General features: G+C 34.8%; 1 protein-coding gene across 4 annotated transcripts in view; it reads right to left on the reverse strand.

The window, feature by feature from the left end:
• Positions 1-27031, reverse strand: part of Pask (PAS domain containing serine/threonine kinase) — a 401386-nt gene that overhangs the window by 233876 nt on the left and 140479 nt on the right. For 3 of the 4 annotated variants that reach the window (XM_090411081.1, XM_090411082.1, XM_090411083.1), the window contains 3 exons: positions 25416-25556; positions 18972-19112; positions 10606-10732 (listed from right to left, as the gene is read on the reverse strand). In XM_090411081.1, the coding sequence (XP_090267207.1) occupies positions 10606-10732; positions 18972-19112; positions 25416-25556 (409 nt within the window). Of the gene's footprint in view, positions 1-10605; positions 10733-18971; positions 19113-25415; positions 25561-27031 lie in introns of all 4 variants that reach the window. The other variant, XM_090411084.1, reaches the window with a different exon arrangement.

The raw sequence follows: 27031 nt of genomic DNA on the forward strand, positions 1-27031 counted from the left end.
CCTATGGTCCCACAGAAGGTTCTACTAAGGTAGAAGTGGAGGAATTTTTTGATGCTTTAGAAAAAGCAACTAACACATTTAAAAAGAAAAATTGGTCCTTGTTGGGGATCTAAATAGCAGAGTAGGAAATGATTGTCAGACACACAAAAATATTTTGGGAAAATTTGGAGAAAAGCACAAAGCTGATAACAATGGCAAATACCTATTGGATTTCTGATCAGGACATGGACTGGTTATTACTAACACCATGTTCCAACATAAAAATATGCACAAATTCACATGGAGAGAAGAGGCAAGGAATAAGAAAAGTCTCATAGACTATGTTATTGTTGATAGTGATATTTTCTCCCTACTGCAGGACACCAGAGCATACAGAGGATTTGAAATTGGAAGTGATCACTATTTAGTCTTGAGCAGGATAAAATTGAATTTCACATTGAAAAGAATAACATATAAGAAAGTTTTAAAGCAAATAAGTGTTGAGCAGCTCTCAGCTGTGACATGTAGACTAAAGTACATAAACATTATTCAAGAAAAAATTAAATGTAAATAAAATTAAATTTAAAAAAATTAAATCCATGGTGGACACAGGAAGTTAAACAGGCAGTGAAAGAAAAGAAGAAAGCATATCAAAAGTTCCTGGCAAATAAGTCAGCTTGTGCTCTTAGAGAATACAGAGACAAATGAAAGAAATTAAACACTGTGCAAAACTAGCTAAATAAAAGCCATGGGGAAGACATTGGTAAGAACATAGAAAATAAATATCAAGAAGGTGGTAAGATATTCTGGAGATTGTTGAAGAAGCTTAGAAATGGAGGAAAGAGTGCTGTAAAAGGAGTAGAGATGATAAAGGTGACATGAAAACGGGAGAAAAAGATATCCTTGAAGTATGGAGTAATTACTTCGAAAAATTGCTAAATGAAACAAACAGTGATGACAGCACAGTGGTAAAAAACACTGACAAGGCATGCTGTCAGGAATACATATCATACTTGAAGTAGAGAAAAAGTCATCAAAGGCTTGAAATTTGGAAAGGCAGCAGGAGTAGATGATATTCGACCAGAAATGCTTAAGTATGATGTAAGTCTTACAATGGCTGAACTGCATAGTTCAGAAAGCCTGGACAGAGGGAAGAATTCCCGATGATTGGAGTAGATCTCTCACAGTATCCATATATAAAAAGGAAAATAAAACTGAATGTGAGAATTACAGAGGTATTTTCCTACTGAGTGTTCCTGGCAAGATTTATGCAAGTATACTTGAGTAACAGTTGAGAAGAATTGTGGAAGAAACGTTTGGTGAAGAACAAGCTGGATTCAAGCCAAATAGAGGCTGTCAGGATCAGATCTTCACTTTAAGACAAATAGTTGAGAAAGTGGGAATATAACAAAGATCTATATTTAAGTTTTGTCGATCTGGAAAAGGCATATGACAACGTGTCAAGAGAGAAGTTATTCAATACGCTACTGTAATACTTAGTCTTTATTTGGGTTGTAAGTCAGCAGTTGGAATTGAAGGAAGTACAGGAAGATGATTTAATGTTAAATCTGGAGTGAGACAAGGATGTTCATTATCCATCTGTTATTCATTATTTATATGGATCACATTATGAAGGAAAGTGGTATTAAACACGATATCAAAATTGGCGGTGTTAATGTAGCTCTTTGCTTTATGAGGACGATGTTATACTTCTAAATAAATCCGCTACAAGTCTGCAAGATTCCCTGACTAAATTGAATAACTGTTGTAATAAATATGGTATGAAGATCAGCATTAAAAAGACAAAGACAACGAAAATAGGTAGAATTGTTGAAAATGTCAACTGTGTTGTGAACGGGGAACCAGTGGAACAAGTAAAACATTTCAGCTACTTAGGCACGATTTTTAGTGAAGATGGTAAATTAAATATGGAAATAGACAACAGAATCAACAAAGCTGGCATGGTAGGAAGTCAATTGAATAAATTCATATGGAATAAGAGAGAAATTAGTCAGAACACTAAATTAGCTGTATACCAGACAGTGTTCAAACTAGTTTTAACTTATGGATCTGAGAGCTAGTCAGAAGTAAAACACTTGACCAAAGATTAGAAACCGCAGATATGAGAGTGCTGAGAAAGATTAGGGGCATGAACAGATGGAATTAATGGCAACATCATATTAAAAACGAGGATATTAGGAAAGAACTTGACATTGTTAGCATCCAGGAATGTGTTAGCAGAGATAATCTCAGGTGGTATGGTCACTTAAACAGAATGAGAGAGGAAAGATTAGCAAAACAAGTGTTCTCTGACAGGCTGGCAGGAAAAAGACCCAGAGGAAGACCAAGATATATAGGTGGATTGATACAGTGAAAAGTGCCTCAGAAGACAGAAATATAAGGTCTGATAATGTTGGAGTCTTGACAGGTAACAGATTGATTTGGAGGAAAAATCGTAGATAGGAAGTTAGTAATGATGTAACTTTTTCATGTAGTACTATCATATCCTGTACACCCCTTGAGGGTACATGGCAGGAATTTGAAGATGATGATGACAAATGGCTGATTGTACAGCTCATGCTCATTGGTAGAAACATTTAGTCTCTCTTTCTCTTTCAATATTTAAAGCTCAAGAAGATATTAAAGTGTTGCAGCGTTTCTGGCAAAATATTTCCCACAGTGTCTGCAATAGTTTTGGGATCAACAACAACACACACCCATTATGGTCTAATCTTCCATTTTCCAGATTTTATCCCATACAATTTCCACACTGGTAGTTTGAATAACCGATAAGGTAAAATGGATCCAAGATTGTTTTTGACTTTGTGCTTTTGCCTGAGTATGTTTAAAAACTATAAAGTTTGATTTGTTAGGGTATCTATGAAATATATGCCATGCTCTGTCTTGATCTTTTTTGGCACTTTGGACCAAGGCTTTGGATAGAGTGGAAATCGACATAATGTTTTTGGAATTGAGGCTGTTGCTGTCTGGACAATACAATCTGTTACATATTTTACTGCTTCAATTACATGCATTTGACTGCCTGTATTATCAGCATTAAATTCGGCAAAATGTTAAAAGGCATTCCAGTCAGCCTGCTCCATTTTTCACATCCTATGAGAGATCCTTGTAGGAGAGCATGGTTCCTGTGAAGCTATTTTATAAAGAACAGGAAAATGATTGCTTCGTATGTGTTCTCTTCAACATCCCATGTGAGTAGTGGAAACATGGCAGGGGAGTTGATCATAAGATCTATTGCAGAAAGTGAGTGGGCATATGGAAGTGAGAAAGTGAGTCCATCATCCAAAAGAGAAAGGTCATTATTATGAAGGATTTATTCAATGATATGACCTTATTCATTAGTGTTGGCACTACCCCACATAATGCTGTGCTCGTTAAAGTCATCCATAAGAAGTACAGGCTCAAGTAGTTGCAATATAAGATTATCAAAATTCCATCTCCTTTATCTCATAACCCAGTAGTAAATAAATTGAACATACTGTTATAAGAAATCCCTCAGATAAGCGAATCGCTACTGCTTCCAGAGCACTAGCGAATTTATTTCAGGAGGTATTCACAGTCAGTGTCCATCTCTTCCTCTGGAAAAAAAAATTCAAGTGCCTCTCAAGAGAAGCACTCACAGTCATAAAGTGCAGATATGGTGAATAGACATACGAGTTTGAGTTGCTATTGACATTTTCTTAACTACCACCTTCTCTGCATAAGAGGATCTCAGAACAGGTGCGATGATATCTAACTTCATTTTTTCATCCTGATATGATATATTTTATTCCGTTTTAATCTTTTGTAGTTTTTTTCATCTTTCCACTTCTTACATGCATAGGAGTAAGCTGGATGATCTCCCTGAAAGTTGACAAATTTAGCTTTCTCTGTAGAAAAAGATTTGTTATCATGCTATTTACTGTCTCATCAAGCACAGATGGTAGAGCCATATAGGCAGTTGAGGCATGTCCATATTTATGAAATATGAAGCAACTTAGTGGATTAGGGATACACAGTCTAACAGGAGACAGTTGAGATACCCTTCTTTTACAGATGGTGGAGGTGTATCAAAAGCAAGGTTGAAACAAAATGACCATCTCTACAGATCAAGATGTACCTTATACCTGTCACTCCCTGCTCTTTAAGCTCAGAACATATCTCTTCATCAGGAACATCAAAAGCTGGTGTTCTGAGAACACTCCTTGAAAAGAATTGAGAGTTTTTATGAAGTGTACCTGTAACTGGTATTCCCCCACTAATATTGCTCTCATTAGTTTTTCAGAATGATGTTGACATGATGTTTTTACAAGGATATCACCAGAACATAGCTTCTTAACTGTTTTCTGAGAACCTGCCAATCCTTCTAAATAAACCCTACTGAATAAAGAAGGGCAACATATTTCCTAGGCTCTTCACCTATTGTATGGATGTTCAAAAAAATTTGTACATTTATACTAGTATCATGTCTTGTGTTTCTTACTTCAGTTATTAAATGTATCAGTATGTTGGGACCTTCTTAAGCCAAAAACATTATCAGAACATTTCAAAAACATTTGAAATGGCATATCAAATGGCAAACCTCTATATGGAGCAACTTAGTATGATCATAAGGAATGTCATTAAGAAGTCCATTAAACTGGCAGTTTTTTTGCTTTTTTCCCCCCCAAACATGGAAAAGAACCACATGGACATAATTGGCATAACTGAGACAAGACTGAGATAACAGGTGAGACTGCACTAAAAAGCAGGATGTTATATTTGAATAGCATGAACTTCTAGATTGGAAGGCAATTTCAAGTAGAGTTATGTGGGCAAACTTCAAAACAGAGAAATGGACAATGAACTTATTACTGCCTATGGTCCCACCAAAGGTCGTCCTAAGGAAGCAGTGGAGAATTCATTAAAGCAGATGGTTAATATAAAGAAGGAAAAAATTAACCTTCTTTGGAGATCTAAATTCAACAATCAGAACAGAAAATGAATGGCATCAAGCATAGGGAAACACTTTGGAAAAATCTGGAATAAAGGCAAAGCCTATTATAATAATCATGGTATGTACCTGATGGATTTCTGCTCAGAATATGGACTAGTCATTACAACATCATGTTAAAACATAAAAAAGAGCACAAGTTCACATAGAAGAAGACACAAAAAAATAGAAAATCCATACTGACTATGTTATTGTTAATAGTAATATCTTCATGCTAGTTCACAATACAAGTATGTACAGAGGCTTAGAAATTGGAAGTGTTAAGCAGATAAAAATGAATATTGCATTTAAAAGAAAACATGCAAGAAAGTTTTAAAAAGAATTAAAGTTGAGCAACTTTTATAGACTCTGCCATGGGATGCTTAGGGATCTCATGCCAGTCCAAGCCTGGATAAAGGAGGAGGGTCGGTCAGATGGGTGTCGATGCTCTGACCATAAAGAAAAAAACATGATTGTTATCTGTTGCCTATACAATGAACAGCTACAACATGCCGGCTAGGGCATCGCCCGAATAAACAAGGCCCGCGATACCAATTGAGCAATTGGGGTTGGATCGAAAAGTGGGATACCGAAAGGAAACTGAAACTAACAGAACTGTTATTAATAGGAATGTGGAATGAGCGGACACTCTGGATGTCAGGAAAATTAGAACTACTTCATCAGGAAATGAAGAGATATCGGTGGAATATACTAGAATTGGCAGAGATGAGATGGACATCATCAGGAGAGATCAATGGATGCGAAGTAATATGGTCAGGACATGACACCATGCACGAAGCAGGAGTTGGCTTCCTTTTTAGCAAAAGAGCTCGAGAGGCACTGTTAGGCTACAAACCAGTCAATGAATGAATCATAGTAGCAAGATTTCAGGCAAAACCATTCAACATATCAATAGTCCAGATGTATGTACCCACACATCTGACAGAGACAATAGAAACAATACCAAAGCAAGCTGTGCTAATTATTGAAGGAGATTGGAGTGCCAAAGTTGGAATAGATAATGATGGTTGGGAAAGAGTCATGGGAAAATATCGTTTTCGGAGAAAGAAATGAAAGGGTGAAAAATTGTTAGAATTTGCTGTGGGCCACGAGATGATGATCTGTAACACAAGATTCCAACAAAAGGAGTGTAGAAAATGGACGTGGCGATCAAATGATGGGAAAACCAAAAACATGATTGATATGATTATGATTAAGAGAAGATGGATAACATCAAGTTGAAATTAAAAAAGAAATATAAACCCCAACATCAAAATAGAAGAGATGTAGCACGAATAAGTGAAGCAGAAATAGGAAGAAGGTACAGAACAGTGTTAGAAGAGAAACTTAAAAGTGTGGAGAAAGAAAAAAACTCAAATTTAAGAGTGAAAAAGAGTAATGAAGGCGATAGAAGATGCAGTTGAAGAAACAGTCCAGAAGAAGAGAAGATCAAGAAGAAATGGATTACACAAGAAACACTGAAGTTAGTACAGGAGAAAAGAATGTTCAAGATAAGAAGGGATACATCAGAACAAATAGAAGAGCAATATAGAAGAAAGTATAATGATAGAAGATGCAGTTGAAGAAACAGTCCAGAAGAAGAGAAGATCAAGAAGAAATGGATTACATAAGAAACACTGAAGTTAGTACAGGAGAAAAGAATGTTCAAGATAAGAAGGGATATATCAGAACAAATAGAAGAGCAATATAGAAGAAAGTGTAATGAGGTGAAAAAGCAGTCAGAATGGATAAGATGAAATGGCTAGAAGCCCAATGCAACAATATAGAACAGTACTATGGAGAGCATAAACCAAGGGAGGTATACAAAATAATCAGAACCATTAATAGAAAGTGGCAATCAAAACAGACCACAATTAAAGATGAAAAAGGCAAAGTATTGATGAATAAAGAAAAAATTGTACAGCAGTGGACAAGATACTGTAGTGAGTTATATGAAGAAAAACTAGATTCAGATAGCATTGAGAAACTGACTGAAGAATTGAAGCAAATATCACCATCAGGTAATGAGCATGATATGGACATTCTAAGAGGAGAGGTATAAAAAGCAATAGGACCACTAAAACACAAGAGTCCTGGTAACGATAACATTACTGGAGAAATGATTAAATATGGTGGTGAAAGTGTGGTTACAGAAATGCACCAACTATGTAATATGGTGTGGAAAGAAGGGAAAATGTCAGAGGAGTGGGTGAAATCAATATTACTAACATCATACAAGAAAGGAAATAAGCTAGAATATAAAAATTATAGAATAATTGCCTTGATAAGTCACCTTGGTAAAGTGATGATGATCATATTGACAGAAAGATTGAGAACACAATTGGAAGCATACCTTGCAGACAAGCAAGCAGGATTTAGGAAGGAACAGAACTACAATTCAACAGATTTTGACAATGAGGTTAATAGCAGAGAAAGCTGGAGAAAAAACAAAAACGTATATACTTGCTTTGTTGATGTTCATTAAGCATTTGACAGTATTGACCAGAAAATGACATTAGCAGTTCTGGAATCCTATGGAATTGATAAAAAACTAATAGCTATATTAAAAGATGTTTATCAGAATGCAGTTGCAGCAGTTAGAATAGGTGATGATTTGGGGAAATGGTTTAAAACAAGCAGAGGTACTAGACAGGGAGACCCAATATCACCAAGAATTTTCATCGCACATTTAGAAAGAGCAATGGACAAACTGAAGGAAGATGCCCAAGGAATATCTGTACACGGACCACGAGGAATGAGAATTAACAATCTGAGATTTGCAGATGACATTGTTATTATTGAAGAAGACAAAAGAGAACTACAAAAAACATTGAAACTGTTAAATGAGGAAGGGAAGAGATTTGAACTTGTTATGAACTTGGAAAAAACAAAGACAATGGTATTTGGTGAGAAGAACATGTAACAAAAGATACAAGTGGATGGAACTGATATAGAAAATGTAGAACAATTCACATATTTGGGAAGTAAACTGACATATGACTTGGACTGTAAAAAAGAAATAAAGATCAGGATTGCAAAGGGAAGAACAAATCTGAAGGACATGGATAACATATGGAAAAGTAAAGTGATCAGCCTGCAAACAAAACTAAGAGTACTGGAAACATGCATCTTCAGCGGTGTACTGAATGGATCTGAAACATGGGTAATAAATAAGGAATCAAGAAAAAGAATTTTGGCATTTGAAACAACTTGTTACAGGAAGATTCTAAAAATAGGATGGGTACAGAAAATCACCAATGAAGAGCTCTATCAGAAGAATACAAACAAAACAAAACCTAATGCAGAAGATTATAAAATGGAAGCTGCAATTATTTGGACACATCTGTAGAATGAGTGAGGACCGGAAGATAAAGACATTTATGTTTGGTATTTTGGATGGTTTAAACAGAAGAGGTAGACCATACAGAGAATGGATAGACGATATAAAAGACTGGTGTGGAATGGGTGTACAAAAACTGCAACACTGTGCACTAGACAAAGATAGTGAAGCAGGCATTGGACATCAACGGGCAGTGAGCCCATGGTTCGTGATGATGATGAACTTTTATTGGTAAACTGTAGATGTAACTACTTAAATATTATTCACAAAAAAAATGATATTTCAAAAACAAGAACCAAATTTTTGAGTTGCAGTAGCAAACTCTGAAGAAAACAATGTTTGATTCGACTAAGGAGATATGTGGTGAAGTTGACTACAAAGACATAAAAAATAAGTATAACATGACAGACAAGAAGTTGAAACAGCAGTCCTGGAAAAGAAAAAACCATATTGAAAGCTCTAGTAAATAAGTCAGCATATGTCCTAAAGGTATACGAGAATTATGTAAGAGAGCTAAGCTATGTTTGAAAGTAGCTAAACAAAAGTCATGGGAAGACTGTTAAGAATATAGAAGGTAAATATCAGGAAGGTGGCAAAATGTTTTGGAGGCTATTGAAAAAGCTTAAAAATGGAGGAACTAGTTCCATAAAAGGAATCAAAAATGATAAAGGTGACATGAAAACTAAAGATAAGGATATTCTAAAATTCCAGAGCAATTAATGTTTCAAGACTTTTAAGTGAAACAAGCAGTGACAGAACAGTACGAGAATTTATTCAAGAGAAATGCAAACAGGAGTACATATCAATAACTGACATAGAAAAAAGCTATCAAAAGCCTGAAATGTGGAAAACAGCTGAAATAGATGATATTCAACGGGAAATGCTGAAATATGGAGATATAAGTTTTATAGCAGTTGCAGTGCGAAATACACAAAGCCTGGTCACAGAGTCGAATTCCAGGATGATTGGAGTAGAGCTCTCATAGTTCTCATCTATAAAAAAAGAGAAATAAAGTTGAATGTGAGAATCAGAGAAATTTCTCTACTAAATGTTCTGGAGAAGATTTATGCAAGGCAAGTAAACTCCAGAAGAGGATAAGAAAAATAGTAGTAGGGGAACTTGGAGAAGAACAAGCTCAGTTCAGACCAAACAGAGGTTTGTCAAGATCTGATTTCATACAACTAGGTGCCCAGAGAAATGCTTTTCAAAATGCCACAATTGTATGGGTTAAATAAACACTATACAGAGCAATACATTGGAAAGTCACCAGTTAGAATAGAAGGAAACAGAAGAGGATAGATTGATGTAAAATCAGGTGTAAGACAAGGATGCACACTATGCTGTGTTCACTCTTATTCATTATTTCTATGGATCGCATTATGAAAGAAAGTGACAGTAACTTGATATTAGAATTTTAGATTTCAAGCTTAGTTTGCTGCTTAATACACATGATATTTTAGTCCTAAACACATCTAGTGCAAGTTTCCAAAATTCTCCAACTAAACTGAATAACAGAACAAATTTGGCATGAAAATCAGCAAAATACCAAAACTATGTATATCAGCAGGAAATATAGAAAACTTCAGCTGATTTCTCAATGGGGGTAAATAAATGGGGATAACAATTGAATGCAAACAGTATACAGCAACTGTTCAAAATAACATTTGCCTTATACTGTTTGCATTTATTATGTCTACAATTAGTAACGGGCAGAAGGATTTAACATTTTTAAAGAGGAACCCAAAGCTTCTCTTGTAATCTAATTAGTTATATCTTTCTCAGAGATTTTTGCTCCTCAATCATACTTGCAGCATTACATCATTTACACTGTTTACTATTTTCTTCTATCATATGTTCAGTTTTGTTGTTTAAATTTCATTGTGATATTTTTCAAGTGTTTTTCAAGATACTGTTATCAGTATTCTTGTGATTTTTCATAGCATTCATTCACCTCCACTCAAATGAATTCCCTCTGCATTAAAAAACAGCAAGAATAATGTCAATAAACATTAACAGTGAACGTAATTTTAATGTGAACACAATGAATGATTCTGGCAGGAATACTTCAGTTTTATTTTTCATCATAATACACTCAAAACCACACCAAAAATCATAATTTCATACTTAAGATTATGTTGAAATCTTTCGTTGCAGGATAATTTGATTTCCAGCTATTGTGTCACTATTTCCATACAAGCATAACAGTAATAGCATAGAGAGGGAAGATTATGTGGTCATCATATAATCACTACTATGAAAATGTAATATAGAGGGATACACATACATACAAACAAAAGCACGTATATATATATACCAGTGCATCGAGAGTTGTTTTCTACTTGTGATGCATCATCAAGAAGATATACTGGTTCAATAAGAATGCTCAGGGGAAAGGTAGCACCATCTCGTGTACGTCCAGTTGCTTGCTGCTTTCGAACTTCCTAGAGAAGAGAAAGAACAAAACAACATATACCCTTTTTCACTTAAAGAATTCAAAATCACATTTATCAAAGAGTGAATTTAGAGTAATATGTATATATATATATATTTGAGACAAATGATTTACTCGACTATATGACATAACAAAAGAAATTTAATGACTAGAAGTCAAGATACCAAAATAGAAAAAAGTGTTTATTATTTGAACACACAACTAGTTTCGCCTTCTTAGAAGACTTCATTGGACTTCAAAAATATAGCATTTATGAATTTCTTTTTCACATTGTCTATTCATTTTTGATGTCTAGTATTAGTAATACATAATATGTATTAGTATCAGTGATGTCTAGTATTAGTAATACATATTATGTATTAGTAATACATACATATTACATATGATGTTAGCTTGCTCCACCTTTGCAACAAGTTGTCTGGTGTTGAACTACCTTACCCTAGTCCTGAAGATACTTTCCAGCGCAAACTTTGTTTGCTCACACTTGGATAAAGGATTAAACTAAATTTATTATAGTCTAACCAAGTGAAAAATAAACTTTCAACATCTTTCTCTAAATCCAGAGTAATTTAATAAAAAGGTGGCACACCTTTTGGCAACTCCTATAGGTAGAGATAACCTTGCTAATGCTTCTGCCTGGTATCTCTACTTTGGCCTGGCTCCCACTGAAGAGACCTCAAAAAGGTTGAAACTAGTCTGGGTAGTGGCCCTTCCCTTAATGCAATAACATTATACATATCTGCAAGGAGATGTGTTTTGCATTATTGGAGATACAGAGATAGGAGTGATGTTAGCTTGCTCCACCTTTGCAACGAGTTGCACTACCTTACCCCAGTCCTGAAGATACTTTCAGGTGCAAATTTTGTTTGCTCACACTTGGATAAAGGATTAAACTACATTTATTATAATACATATTACATCTACAGTATTTTGCATTGTATAAGACACTATTGATGTAGGTACTGACAGACATGATTCATCCTGTAAACAGACGACAAACATACGGTATTGATAAATACAATACAGTACTGTAAATGTATTTTCACTTCCTTATGGTTTTCTTTGATAATATTTTCTCTTCTCTAGCTTCCATACAAAATATGTATTAATTGAGTGTTTTATTTAAGTATAAAGAGCTAATAAGCTTCATTTCGGCAATGAAAACATTACTTAAATTAAGGGGATATTAAATCCCACATAGTTTTAAAACCGAATGAGAAATTCAAAGATTGGAATCAGAGAGTTTCTTGCCGAATATAGTAAACTATAAAGTATCGGCGACACTAGCGTTAGCAAATGCAAGTGATCCTAGTACGTAGTACAATACCGGACGACTCATTGCAAAGGTGGAGGAAGTTCAGATCGCTATTCTTAGGTATTTTCCATAATGTAAAAACACATTTCCTAGGAAATGTATGCTGTTATTACATTATAGAGGGATACATTATGGAGCTACTCACTGATGAAGCCTCAAAAAAGGCTGAAACCAGTCTGGGTAGTGACCTCCCTCCATAATGTAATAACAGCATACATTTCCTAGGAAATGTGTTTTTACATTATGAAAAATACCTAAGCATAGCGATCTGAACTTCCTCCACCTTTGCAACGAGTCGTCCGGTATTGTACTACGGACTAGGATCACTTGCATTTGCTAACGCTAGTGTCGCCGATACTTTATAGTTTACTATATTCGGCAAGAAACTCTCTGATTCCAATCTTTGAGTTTCTCATTCGGTTTTAAAACTATGTGGGATTTAATATCCCCTTAATTTAAGTAATGAGTGTTTTATGTTATCAGTAAGGCTTCCGGTCAACAGTAGCTAAGTTTTTGGGGAGTCAAAAGTTATATGCAGATATTTGAAAAATACAGAAGGTTGGCGTTCCTAACCCACACGTTGTTCAAGGGTCAACTGTACACACACACACACATATATATGAAGTTACATTAAGGCATAAAATGTGACAGTAAATATTGACAATGAAACTGATTTCACCAAAATCAGAGATGCTGTAGCTTAATACTCTAGAAATACTAGAGCATATACTGTATATAGTAAGGGCTGAGTTGCAACCTAAATGAGTGCTAAAGTAGTCAAGTAAACTAGCTGACTAAAATAAACAACATTCGGAACTATCATTCACAATACTGGTTACTGATGTATATTAACTAGGGCTCGATAAACAAACATTTTCAAGTCACTTCAGGTCTTCAACAATCACTGTGGTAGTCCCACGATGATGAAACATTTGCCTCCCACTTAAATATTCACAAACATCAAGATCTTAGTGAGATTCCAACTCATAACCTATCTGTAGAAGAAGAGAAACACTATCCATTCAGACAATTTGTCTTCAAAACTATATTCTTTTGTGTTAATCATTCATTTATTATTATTAAGAAAGACCTCCAGGGAGTCAGGGACTCATTGAGGGAGGCCACATACTACACACACACCAGCTATCATACTTATTCTTAGGTCATTCACAATGCTTGCATTGTGAATGACCAACGCACTACGCACTATCCTATGAGAGAAAAATCTAGCCCTGAACCCCTTAGAGTCATTCATTCTCGCCTTCCAAGAATATCCTCTTGTCGTTTCCCCACACTCCATAAATTGAAAAATTCCATCAGTTGAAATCCTGTATGATGCTTTCAGAAGTTTGTAAGTCTCAATCATATCACCCTTCTTTCTCCTGCATCCTTTCTCTGTGTCTACAGTCTGCAAATTCTTGATCTGTCTTCATAATCAGTATTCCATAATCCTGATATCAATTTTAACACTCTCCTTTGCATGCTCTCTCTCTCTCTCTCCAATATATCAGAATCACAACGGAAACCAAGAGACCACACTTGCACACAATAGTCCAAGTGAGGTCTTATCAAGACTTTGTAAAGAGGCAAAATGACATCCTTATCTTTACATGTGAATGTTCGTTACAGCACTGAATTATCTTTTGAGTTATATTTGCAACCTTTGCTACATGGCCCTGAATTTCAACTTCCTATCTACTAACACTACAAGATCCATAGCCTCATCAGTTTCATTAAGCACAATCCCACAGATATAATATGAAATTGGATATCTAATCATGCCAAAGTGAATGACTTTACTTTTACTGACATTGAACTGACATCCATTTTCCCATGCCCACAGTTCCAGCCTATTCAAATCATTCTGCAAGTACTGGATATCAGCAGCATTCCTGATTACCCTACCTATCTTTACATCATCAGCAAATAGATTTATGTCGCCTGTCAAATCCTTCCCAATATCAATAATGTACAGACTGAATAACAGTGGACCAAGCACTGATTCTTCTGGTACACCACTGGTTACCTTAAATTTTGCAGACTCACATCACCCAAATACCACTTTTTGATATCTATCAGCCATCCTCTTATCTATTCTATAACCAAAACCCATATTCTCCAATTTATGCAACAGTCTACCATGCTGTATTCTGTCAAAAGCCTTACCAAAATCCAAAAGTATCATGATGTAGACATTCCCCTTGTCTAGTAATATTGTTATAGGATGTGAGCAAGTTGCTAAAACATGACCTGGCCTTAGTGAACCCATGTTGCAAAGTAGAGATGCATTGTCAACCCATTTCTGAATGCAAACCCTAACCAATTTTTCCAAAATTTTCACTGCTACACTTGAGATACTAATTGATCGATAGTTGGATACATTGGTCTTTGCACCACCCTTATGCAATGCATACCATACATTCTTTCATTAATGCAGAATCTTCCCTGTTCTGAGACTCATATTAAACAGCCTGGTCAAAGGAACAGCCAGTTCATTGAACACTCTTTTAGCACACGTGCTGATATCCCATCAGTCCCTATGCTGAATTCTTATTCAATTTGTGCAACAGTTCTAATACCTCTTTCTCATACACTTGAGTTTTTTCATCCAGTGAGGAAGCAGTGAGCTTAATGTCGCATACATCAGGTTGATAGCTTTTAAAAAAATGGGCCTCATTAGTTGAACAACCTGTTCTGCATCTGTAACCCTTATGCCATCTGCATTTAGAAGAGTTATTCTTTCATATTCATTCTTTCTTTTACTTGCAGCATATTGATAGAATTCTTGTGGGGTGTCTTTAGCACGCAGAGCCAGTTTCTTGTCATACTCAGACTTCTTTCCATACAACAGATGTGACTATTTTAGCCTGTAATTGCTTATAATTTTCATAATGCACATCATCCTTATGCACACGGTATTCCTTCCCCATCATCCTTTTCTTACGAACCTCTTGATTAATAAGATTACACATCCACTGGACTCCTACCCTCGGAACACAAACTCTGACATCGCATCATTTAAGTACTGTTTAAATGCTTCCCATGCACTGCCAATATTCTACCCAACCAGCAATATAACCTTTTAAGAATTGAACATTCATAAACTTAATCACTTCCCAAGTGAGTACCACATGAACACTATCACCAACCAGAGGCAGAATAGTTACATCTTTAACTGAAACGCTCCCTGACACTATAATCAAATTAACACTCTTTGACCTCGGGTTCCTTCTGTCACATGCTGCTTGAGGAAATTGTGCTGCAACAGCTCAATAAATGCATTTCCATTCTTCTCATGAGGTTCTACTGCTACCCAATCAATATTTCGATAATTAAAGTATCCCATTATGATTACTCTTTTTGCCCTCCATCACTAGCAACTGATCCAGGTCTGTGACAACACCCTTCTATGTAACTGATCTTGTTAGATTCCACCTCACTGATTACTCTTTTCGTGCTCATCTTGTATATTTGACGATGCATTTCTTCATCACTAGCAACTGATCCAGGTCTGTAACAACACCCTTCTATGTAATTGATCTTGTTAGATTCCACAGCACACTAGATGGCTTCAATCTCACTGCCACATGAAATACTGTTATTTCATATAAATACTGATTGCAGTAGTACTACAATCATAGGTCTCAACTCTAACTGGATTCAAGTCATCTGATATCATTAGCAGCACGACCTCCTCTCCTTCCTAAAAATAGTGTACCCTTTAGATTCGATACAAGTTAGTATGTCTTTAATAAATTTAGTTTAATCCTTTATCCAAGCGTGAGCAAACAAAGTTTGCACCTGAAAGTATCTTCAGGACTGGGGTAAGGTAGTACAACACTGGGCACCTCGTTGCAAGCTAATATCACTCCTATCTCAGTATCTCCCATAATGCAAAACACATCTCCTTGCAGATATGTATAATGTTATGCATTAAGGGAAGGGCCACTACCTACCCAGACTAGTTTCGACCTTTATTGAGGTCTCTTCAGTGGGAGCCAGGCCCAGCGTTGAAGATACCAGGCAGAAGCATTAGCAAGGTTATCTCTACCTATAGGAGTTGCCAAAAGGTGTGCCACCTTTTTATTAAATTATTCTGGATTTAGAGAAAGATGTTGAAAGTTTATTTTTCACTTGGTTAGACTATAATAAATTTAGTTTAATCCTTTATCCAAGCATGAGCAAACAAAGTTTACGCCTGAAAGTATCTTCAGGACTGGGGTAAAGTAGTACAACACCGGGAAACTCGTTGCAAAGGTGGAGCAAGCTAACATCACTCCTATCTCGGTATCTCCCATAATGCAAAGCACATCTCCTTGCAGATATGTATAATGCTATGCATTAAAGGAAGGGCCACTACTCTGACTAGTTTCGAAATTTATTGAGGTCTCTTCAGGTGAAATATAAACTTTCAACATCTTTCTCTAAATCCAGAATAATTTAATAAAAAGGTGGCACACCTTTTGGCAACTCCTATAGGTAGAGATGACCTTGCTAATGCTTCTGCCTGGTATCTCCAACTCTGGGCCTGGCTCCCACTGAAGAGACCTCAATAAAGATTGAAACTAGTCTGGGTAGTGGCCCTTCCCTTAATGCATAACATTATACATATCCGCAAGGAGATATGTTTTGCATTATGGGAGATACTGAGATAGAAGAGATGTTAGCTTGCTCCACCTTTGCAATGAGTTGCCCGGTGTTGTACTACCTTACTCCAGTCCTGAAGATACTTTCAGGCGGAAACTTTGTTTGCTCACACTTGGATTAAGGATTAAACTAAATTTATTATAGTCTAACCAAGTGAAAAATAAACTTTCAACATCTTTCTCTAAATCCAGAATAATTTAATAAAAAGGTGGTACACCTTTTGGCAACTCCTATAGGTAGAGATGACCTTGCTAATGCTTCTGCCTGGTATCTCAAACTCTCGACCTGGCTCCCACTGAAGAGACCTCAATAAAGGTCAAAACTAGTCTGGGTAGTGGCCCTTCCCTTAATGCATAACATTATACATATCCGCAAGGAGATGTGTTTTGCATTATGGGAGATACTGAGATAGGAGTGATGTTAGCTTGCTCCACCTTTGCAATGAGTTGCCTGGTGTTGTACTACCTTATCCCAGTCCTGAAGATACTTTCAGGTGCAAACTTTGTTTGCTCATGCTTGGATAAAGAATTAAACTAAATTTATTATAGTCTAACCAAATGAAAAATAAACTTTCAACAATTAGTATGGCTGATTCTGATAGCCAGGTCTCACTAATGCCTACAATCTGAGGTCCCAACATATTGACTAAGGCAATAAACTTTACCTCTTTGTTTCTGATAATCCTAGCATTTGTGTACAGACATAATAATCTACCTGCATGTTCTTTTGTATATTCTTGTCTGCAGTCTGCATGACACAGTTGGACAACTTGCAGATCTCTATTCTTCTCTAGTGACAGGGCATGCTGCTAACATTGTCGCTTTTACACTCACATTCTCACCATTTCTTCCCTTTATAATTTAGTTTCCCTGAGTCTCTGTGTTAGGTCTCATGCCAGTTAGTAAATTTTTTCAAGACTCCTGATACCAAATGCATTCAGGTGTAGGCCATCCCTCTTATACAAATCCAATCTTCTCTCAAACTTACTCCGCACATTCAAAAACTTGCATCCATTCCTTCTACACAGCCTACGCATCAAATCGTTTGCCATCATAGCCCTTCTTCTTAATTCATTTTTATCGTATCGAGGTAAAATAGTGACGATTTTCACTTTCTCACTCTTATGTCGTCTTCCAACAACCCTTTCACATTCTCTCTCATACTGAAATTATCGCTAGTTAAGTCATTAGTACCTACTACAATTACGATTTCGTTTACTTTTCTTTTCTGTTTTTGAATTGCTTCCTTTATATTCTTAATTTTTGCTCCTTGCTATTGATGAGTAAGTTATAACTTGCTCATCAATAGCATGTTTTATTATAGAGTCACCATACCAAATAACTTCTTTCTTTTTACTAACAACGTCACTTATCTGATTTACGTTACTTCCTGACTTACCTGTTTCTGTGCTTATTTTGCTGCTTAATTTTCTTTTTCTCTCTATGCTCATTTAATGCCTCTCAACTTTTTTTGTAATTCCTGTGTCATTTCTCTGATTATCTGCTTTAATTTTGCTATTTTGGAGGTTAATTCATTTTCATTAACCTCCTCCACAACTCCAATAACTTTGTTAGTGGGACTAGCCTTCTTGTTCTCACCTGCAGTGCTCTTTTTAGCATTACTTTTCTTGTGTGTGTTTTTGTGCCGTTTTAAATTTATACTTATTGCTGAAATATCTTAATAAAAATATGTTATAAAATACTAAATATACTAAAATCTACACTAATATGCTCCATGATTTTCACCCTCTGTGCACCTGCTTTTGTCTTATCCAAATGGCAATATTACGTAAAAATAAAAATTGGCTTCATAGTGTCATTCTTCTCATTCAATGCCTACACTGATGAGCAAGGTAAATTACATCCAACTTTACCTGGAACAATGCATCACTTGTAGTATTCCACAAGAAAGTCAGAGGAATCCTGAACAATAAGGGTACCAAAAAGGTTTCTGGTCCTGGTGGTATTTCACCAACTGTTCTTAGATGTATTCCTGAACGAAAACCTACCTTTATCACTTCTACACTATATTATATTCAGGAAAAAAAAAAAAAAAAAGACAAAAATCCATCATTCTTCAGAAAGTGACTAGGAGGAATGAGACAAGAACCGACTGTAATACAAACATTAAAAGAAAAAAAAAGTATAAATTTTCTGACAAATCTTTAATATTTAAGGTTATATTTAATAAATATTAAAATATTTGAAAATACATGATCACATTATGCAAATTAACTGAATAATTTGTATTTATATCAAATTTTTACCTGAGGTAATTTTTCAGCTGCTGTATTCTGAGGAAGGACAAGTGAAGGAATCAAGTCTGTGATATTGACATTTTCAAGGTCTTGGGGTGATAAATATCCATGAAGAGTTGCCAAATTGTTGTCATAGTGTAAAAGTTGACCCTGGATACAAAAATATATTATATTATGATTATATAAATAGAACAATTTCAAATATCATTATTAAAAACAATGCATTAAAATTAATGGGCATGGGAAAATACTTTTTTTTTTTTTTTTCCTACAGGAATGAAGTGCAATCCAACAACCTAATTCATATTGCCACCCGTCAATAGCTTATTTGTGTATTAATCATTGCCTATCTAATACATGTTTTTATAGGCCACCTTGCCTGTTCTTGGGAAAGTAGGGAGGGAGGGAGAGAGAGAGAGAATGATCTAAAGACCAGTCTAGCATAGCAAAAATGGCCTAATAAAGTTCTTGAATCATCTTTTTAAAAAGTTTTTAAAAGCAGTTTTCATGGCAATATGTGCTTGAAACAAACACACACACACACACAAAAGTAGGTATAACAGACAAACCTGCATTTTGTGTTTTCAACATAAAGTTATGAGAATATGCAGTACACAGAGACCATTTTTTTAAAACTATTTTTAAAAACCAACAATATCAAGTTAGCACCCAGCCTAAAAGAGTCAAAATATTCATCCTTTCTTCATCCCCTTGTCAAAGTATGGAGATGCTGTATCACTAATACACTCAATGAAGTCATTAAAACACTAACCAATAAAGTCTATAACTTTTGTTCCAATGAGTCCTCTCTTACAGCAGAACCTAACCATATACACCACACCTTTTCTGATGGCTACAGCTCCCATAGCATTAAAAAAATAATCAATCCTTCCCCCAATCCTCGACCTTCTCTTCAGAAAGATTTTGTTAATGCTATCGTCATTCGTTCCCTATGTCTGAGGCACTTCAGAAAAATAACCAGTCTTAAATAAACACAATCTCTGCATAGCTTTCAAGCCCCATCGAAAGTTTGCTTTCCTTATACACTCCTAAATATCAACTCTCTATGCCTGGAGTACATAACGTGACCCGATCCTGCAAGTTGGCTTATTATGGACAGACAGGAAGATCAGCTATCATCCACATGGAAGAACACAAAAAATACATCTGCAGTTATGACTATGGCAAATCAGGCCTTACAAACTATACATCTCATTCATTGAATCAATTGGAAAAAGACCACCATGCTCTCAGAAATCAGCCTGATTTCAATAAATATGGTTGCATTAAACTTCCCAAAATATGGGAAACACTAATATTTCGAGATCTTAGTTCACATCGTAGGCCACTAACAAATATCCACAGAGTATGCCCCACCTAGTTAGGACTAGTCTTTTGTCCACGTGTTTCATTTAGTTTTATGTTGCCTTTTTTTTTTTTTTTTTTTGTATGTGTGTGTTACAAAGTCTCGTATCTCCCTGAAAATATTCCAGTGACTGAGGCAAAATATTGGAAGAATTAAGTAATATTTTTAATCCTTTCTGATTGATGCTTCACATCATATCTAACATGAAGTTGTAAATATTTGACTTAATTCTGGAAGGTGAATTCTTTGGTTATTTCTAAAATTTGATTTGCTTTCACATGGTAACAGCAAAAGTTTATTGCAACTATATTAATGTAAAATTGTTTACAAGAGACATCTTCGGCTTCACTAGGACATAAAATTAGTTGTTTTCCAACTTTATCCACAGTTCTACCCATCTCAAACAATTTTAATGCTTGTCCTTCTATCTCAAAAATAATTCATTCGCTCCTTCTTTCTTTCCATTACTTCAATTTCACAAATATCTAAAATTAATACATTAAGGAACTAAGGATCTAAGGAACTACAAATAGCACAAAGGAAAATTTGCACTATTTGTAATTTTGATTATGCTTTGTGCTCCTCCTGATGAAGATCAGCTCACTGAAAATGGAAGAATCCCATCTCCAGTAAGATAGTCCAGTGTACAATGATTTAAGCCAAGTTCAAACTGCCACATTTTAAAAATAAGGTATACAAGCAAAGCTCAGCTAAATTCAACCATGCTACTTGAACATACAGAAACTGCATACTAACAATGAAACGGTTAAAAACACTGTTAATTCAAATTTTTCTTCTTCCTTATTTCATGAATCTAAGCCAGGTGGCCTATGCAGTCTCAGCCAAGTGTTTTATCTTTGTCCTTTTAGTTTGTAATTCAACCTCCTGAGTATTCTTTCATGTCATTTCCTAGATTAATGAAATGAAAGAACCCAGATATTCTTTCCATGTTTCACTTATACCTAATCATGCTGGTGTGATAAAATATTATGCATGCTTAGTTTTGTTTTTTTTACAACTAATGCTGATATTCATGCTTTATTACTCCATTTCATTTCCTTTAGAGACTAAGAATCTGTTTATTTGTTAGGGATGGATAGATCATTGTAACTTACTACACAGCAAAAGAATTAAAATTATTGACCTGTTCGATTATTTTGCTATCTGTAACTATTTTAGTTTGAATGGACATTTCCTTTTGAGTGTCATGGTTTTAGTTTTTTTTTTTTTCTTGAGATGCTGACATGGTGTTCTATTATTAAATTCAATTTAAACACAGTTTTTTAGGAGAGTATTCTCAGTTACTCCAAAATTCACTTATTTATCTTCAAAGTGTAAGATATCTAAAATAAAATTATTTTCTATTTGTAATTCTTTGTTACCCTCCATTATTTGATTATATATATATTCCAAATAATACTGCAGATAAAGTTCCTTTCCAGAGTTTATAATAATAATCTGTCCACTTATATCACCTATATTTATATTTCTTTTTCTAATTTACTAATATAATTATCACAACTTTTCTGAAGTTTTCTTGCCGTTCTTTTCACTAGTGCTTGTTTCCTCTTACATTCTCTTTTTGTCTGACAGTTTTCTTGCCATTTAGAGAGAGAGAGAGTGTGTGTGTGTGTTGCATTTTCAAATAAATCTCAATTTGTTATAATTCTCGGATTTTTAGTCAGTTTATATTAAAATTAACATATCCCAATTCCGAGTTAATAGTAGTAGTAGTCATCATTTCCCTTCTGACGAGGATAATTGTGCACGTATGAAAGCATATCAGAAGACACTCAACAGCATTGGAATTAATAGCTTTAGAGTGTCTCGATATATATATATATATATATATATATATATATATATATTTTTTTTTTATCCTCAATTATATTCTTGATTTTGTCATTCAAAGTGCCTGTTATCTTTTTCATTTTTTAAAAATTTTCCTAGACTTCTTTCTGTATAATTAGTGTCAGATTTTTCTATTCTTCTATCTCTACTTTCTATTCTGTTTAAGGATTTATTTATATTTTCTTGATATGCATTTCCCCCCCACTAACTATTAAATTATTTCAGGAAATTAACACGGCCATACTTACTGAAGTCAGGGGAATGTATCATAACTGATGCTAATCCAAGAATACTTTCTCATACAAAGGAAAAGCTTCACCCTCATGTATGCACATCCTAGAACAAAATGATTGAAGTGCCAGAAATTCTGTCTACACTGGACAAGAAAACCTGTTAACATCTGCCTAATATATAATAATAATATATTTCTACCAAAATATATAAAATATGTTTCACTGAATATATTTTCTTCTATTTCCTCATTCTACTGAATGAATTAAATGCACTTTCTAAAAGTCCAGATTTCACGGTAGCAATAAAAAGTCATTTCAGTAATGGAAATTTTTCTGGTGGTTGACAAAGTGCTAAGTACATATTTCTCCAGATGTGACTATAACTGCCATTGTTTCCAAACAGAGCAAATCCTTTTCAACTCCAAGCCTCCTCCTCTGACTTACCCAGAAATGAAGGTCTTTTCTTTTTCTCTCTCTCTCTCTCTCTCTCTATGGAAAAACAATAATTTTGGTATTGCAGATACAGGAAAAGCATTACTAGTTCAAGTTGGAAATAAATATTACAGAAAATTAACCTTCACACTACATGACTATTCTACATATCATCATCTTGCTAATGATCTCCCACGACTACCCAGATTAGGAAATTAAACACACTTATTGTTAAATGTCTCTTGCTGGGATGAGAAAACCAAGAAAAAACTTTTGTGCTACCTCCTTGTTTGTATCAACTTCCAAAGCAAATATTCCATTATGCCCTGTGATAGACTGCACTGGCTCTCCTTTCTACAAAATTGCTCAAGACCTTTCTAAGAAAAGTCCTCTTCATTTATCAAGAATAATTCTCATTTCAAAACAAAGATACCAGAGCTCCGTCTTTGTCCTGGTGATCTCCTTTTCAGCTTAGATATTGTCTTTATTCACAAGTGTTCCTTAAGATGAAACACTTGACCTCCTCAAGCAAAACTTTCCAGCAGATACTGTCTTGCTGTTTGACTCTGATTCACTCTGGAGACTTCACATACACCAAAATAAACCTTACACAAACCAAGGGTACATCAATAGATAGTCCCCTTTCTTCCACACTAGTTAACTACTACGTGGAAATAGATAATTAATAGCATCTTTCCTAAACCATCCTGATGGTACAGATATGCAAATGATTTTTTCATGATTAAGCATGGTTTCCAAACAGATCTACAAGAGTTAGCCAATAAGATTAACACTTTTCACCATTGTCTCCAGTTCATTCTTGAGATAGAAGAGAACAAATAGATTGCCTTTTTGGATCTCCTTTCACTTCATCAACCATATGGTAGTTTTCATTTCTCAGTTTTTATAAAGAAAACACATACTGGACTTAAAATGCAAGTTCTTTCACACCATTATGCATTACTGTCAAAAATCTGGCACCATTAACATTGGTACATCAAGCTGACTCTCTCTCTCTCTGCTCTATTGAAATGCTCCTCTCTCAGGAAATAAATCACATCAAGTCCACCTTCCTTGCTAATGGTTTTATTAAATTTTATGTCAATAAGATCGTTAATAGTTAGTTTCCTTGTCCTATGCCTCTCATCGTGATGGTGATAGAGAGGTGGTCCATCATGTTACCATTCCTTATGTTAAATGTGCCTCTGAAGGTATAGCTAAACTACTTAAATCAGTTGGACTACAAGTGCCCTCCTGCCCAATCAACAAGATTACTATTTTTCTAAGCTCTGCAAAAGATAAATTTGAGTGACTTTGATTCACTTGGGGTGTATCAAATTCCTTGCTAGTGTGGATGATCATATTTTGGCCAATCAGGTAGACTGGCAGATGTGCATTGTGATAAACATTTAGACTACATTAAATTCCATGATGAGCCAGAACAATTGCAGAACATGCTATCTCCACCACACAGAATCCTTTGGAAGAAAATTAACGTTCTCCATAAAAGTGATTATCTCTTAAAATGCTTATAAAAAGAAAGTTGTGAAACCTTGCTCATTGTCTGAATTTAAATAGACGTAATGGACTAAAATATCCCTTTCGTAGGAAATAGTTCTTCCAAGTTCCAGAATTAATTTTTCTTTTTTTCAAATTAATGATCTCTTATTAAAGTTATTTTATTAGAACCTTAATATAATTTGACCATGTCACTCTATATTATGTACATGTGGTTCCTGGAAGCAGAAGGGTGCTATGCTGATTCCTTAAAAGTTTAGTTGGTCTGTTACGGGAGGCCCGACTATATGAAACTGCTTGGAAGGAGTTAAGTTGTTTGTTAAACAATCATTTCTTGTTTACAATTCGAAATGTTTAAAACCATTACTCATTAATCGATCCCTAAGACCGTGGGCAATGAAAGGTGTGGATTTTAACATGTTACCAGTTATAACGGATCATCTGTTGGCTTAACTTACAGGAATTGTAATTACAAAAATTAAATTTTTTTTTTTTTTTTTTGTTGTTGTCACCACAATTGTCTACATTCTGTAATGTAGAGTAATCAATGATATTTAAAACATCGAGAGGGGGTTCCCCAAAATTCAAGTTTAAGTACATATGCACTGTTCTAGGATATAATAATTATAATGGAAATACCCTTTTTAACAGAATTGAATTAAAACATAAATTTTAAAAATAAGCTATATATTATGTTTTTCTTCTACCCATGGCAGGTTGTAAACTTATAGGACATTTCCTTCATTTTTAATTATTCCTTTATTGTACTTTCAATTTATTTTTATACTGTCCAGAAACACTGCTCTAGAGAGCAAACATGGAACTTTTTTAAGCCACTCCAGGCCTCCAATAAGCAGGGTGGTTGGTGGGCTCACACCAGATGATGAAATTCATTTCAACTTAGAGACAATTACAAACATTCACGCCTCTGGGGAAACTTGGACTGGCAGCTTGTTGGTTGGAGAGCAAGAAAGTTAACCATTCAGTCAACCAGGCTGGAACATTTTTACAGAAATAAATTTAATAAAGAAATAAAGTTTGATTTAGACATACCTTACTATTAAAAGTAACAATAGCTGTTGTTCTTTCAACCGGCTCCATCACAACCAAACAACGTGGTTCTGCATTCGTTGGAAGCTTCCTCATCCACACAGAAACTGGAGTTACTTCTCTGTCAGAACTCACTAAGTCCATCTACCTCAATGGGAAAGAAACAATGAATCTAATACTAAGGTAACTGTAGTTTTCAACAAAACTATGTATTTATAAGGCATTTAAAATAAAGTGGACTAAATTACTGAATTTTTGCATTTTGATTACTCTATACCATTTCTAATCCCCCTTGTCCATTCCTCTATGTCCATTTTCGAAAATTTTCTATGTCCGTTTCAATGCAAGGCTAAGTCAGGTGTTATGAAGAAACTGAGCTTACAATTTTTTTTTTTTTTTTTTTTTTAAGTGGAAACTCAGATTTTTCCTCTAGTAAAGCATGCAAACCAGTTTCCTCTATCAAATCATGCAAACCAGTGCAGTTGTTTACAGACATAATAGAATTGTCATTGATAGCTCACTCAACAAATTTAGATACTGTGAAAAGAAATTAAAGAGATGTTGAAGAGCTTAAAATCAGCATAAAAATGATTTTTCCCTTCCTGCATATATGTTTATGTCATTTAGGGTTGACTGAAACTGAAATATAAAGATCTCTATATGACCTATGAGAAATGCAGAAAAACAAGTGAAGTTTACAATGAATACTGAACAAATGAAGATAAGCTAGCAATTGGAAAATTAGCTGCCAGAATTGTACTGCAGTACTTATAAAGCTAAGGCTATATAAGCACTGAATTTGACTTCACTATAACATCACTCATAGGGACTACAGGAAGGGTTCATTGTAGCAAATACTCTTCAATCACAAATTTTCTTTAGCAGAGCATTATACTTATGGGAAGTTCACTGGGACTTTTTATAGTTTCTTATAATGAGAGTTCATTGTAGGAAGTTTTTTCACTTGCTTATAAAGTATATTAAACAGGACAAACTTTTCCTTATACAAGTGTAAGCAAATAAAGTTCATATGTGAAGTATATTCATGACTAGTCTATATATAAAGGCTGTTGCCTTCATATCAATTGTGTTAGTATCCCATATTAGCAAAGTACCCTACCTTTCTGATGTGTATAGTACTATGCATTTTGGGAAGGATCACTAATACTTTGATGTGATATTAACAGCCTCTACATACAAGTAGACTAGTCACTGAAGATACTTTCATGCACAAACTGTTTGCTTAAACTTGGGTAAGGCTTAAAGCAAGAATATAAATTATATTCTTACTTTAATATCTTGTCAAGTTTAGTATAGAACTGATCATATAAGCATTAAGAGATTACAATATCACCAAATAGCAGGCTTGCTTAGATAATGATTATTATTGAATAAATTCATATGGAATAAGAGAGAAATTAGTCGGAACACTAAATTAGCTCTATACAAGACAGTGTTCAAACCAGTTTTAACTTATGGATCTGAGAGATGGGTCAGAAGTAAAACACGTGACCAAAAACTGGAGACCGCAGTTATGACAGTCCTGAGAAAGATTAGAGGCTTGAACATGGCATCAATTGCAATATCATATTAAAAACGAAGATATTAGGAAAGAACTT

This window comes from Typopeltis vanoorti, chromosome 21 (genome assembly GCF_054136105.1).
Source record: "Typopeltis vanoorti isolate ZY-2024b chromosome 21, IOZ_Tvanoo_1.0, whole genome shotgun sequence".
NCBI classification, from domain to species: domain Eukaryota; kingdom Metazoa; phylum Arthropoda; class Arachnida; order Uropygi; family Thelyphonidae; genus Typopeltis; species Typopeltis vanoorti.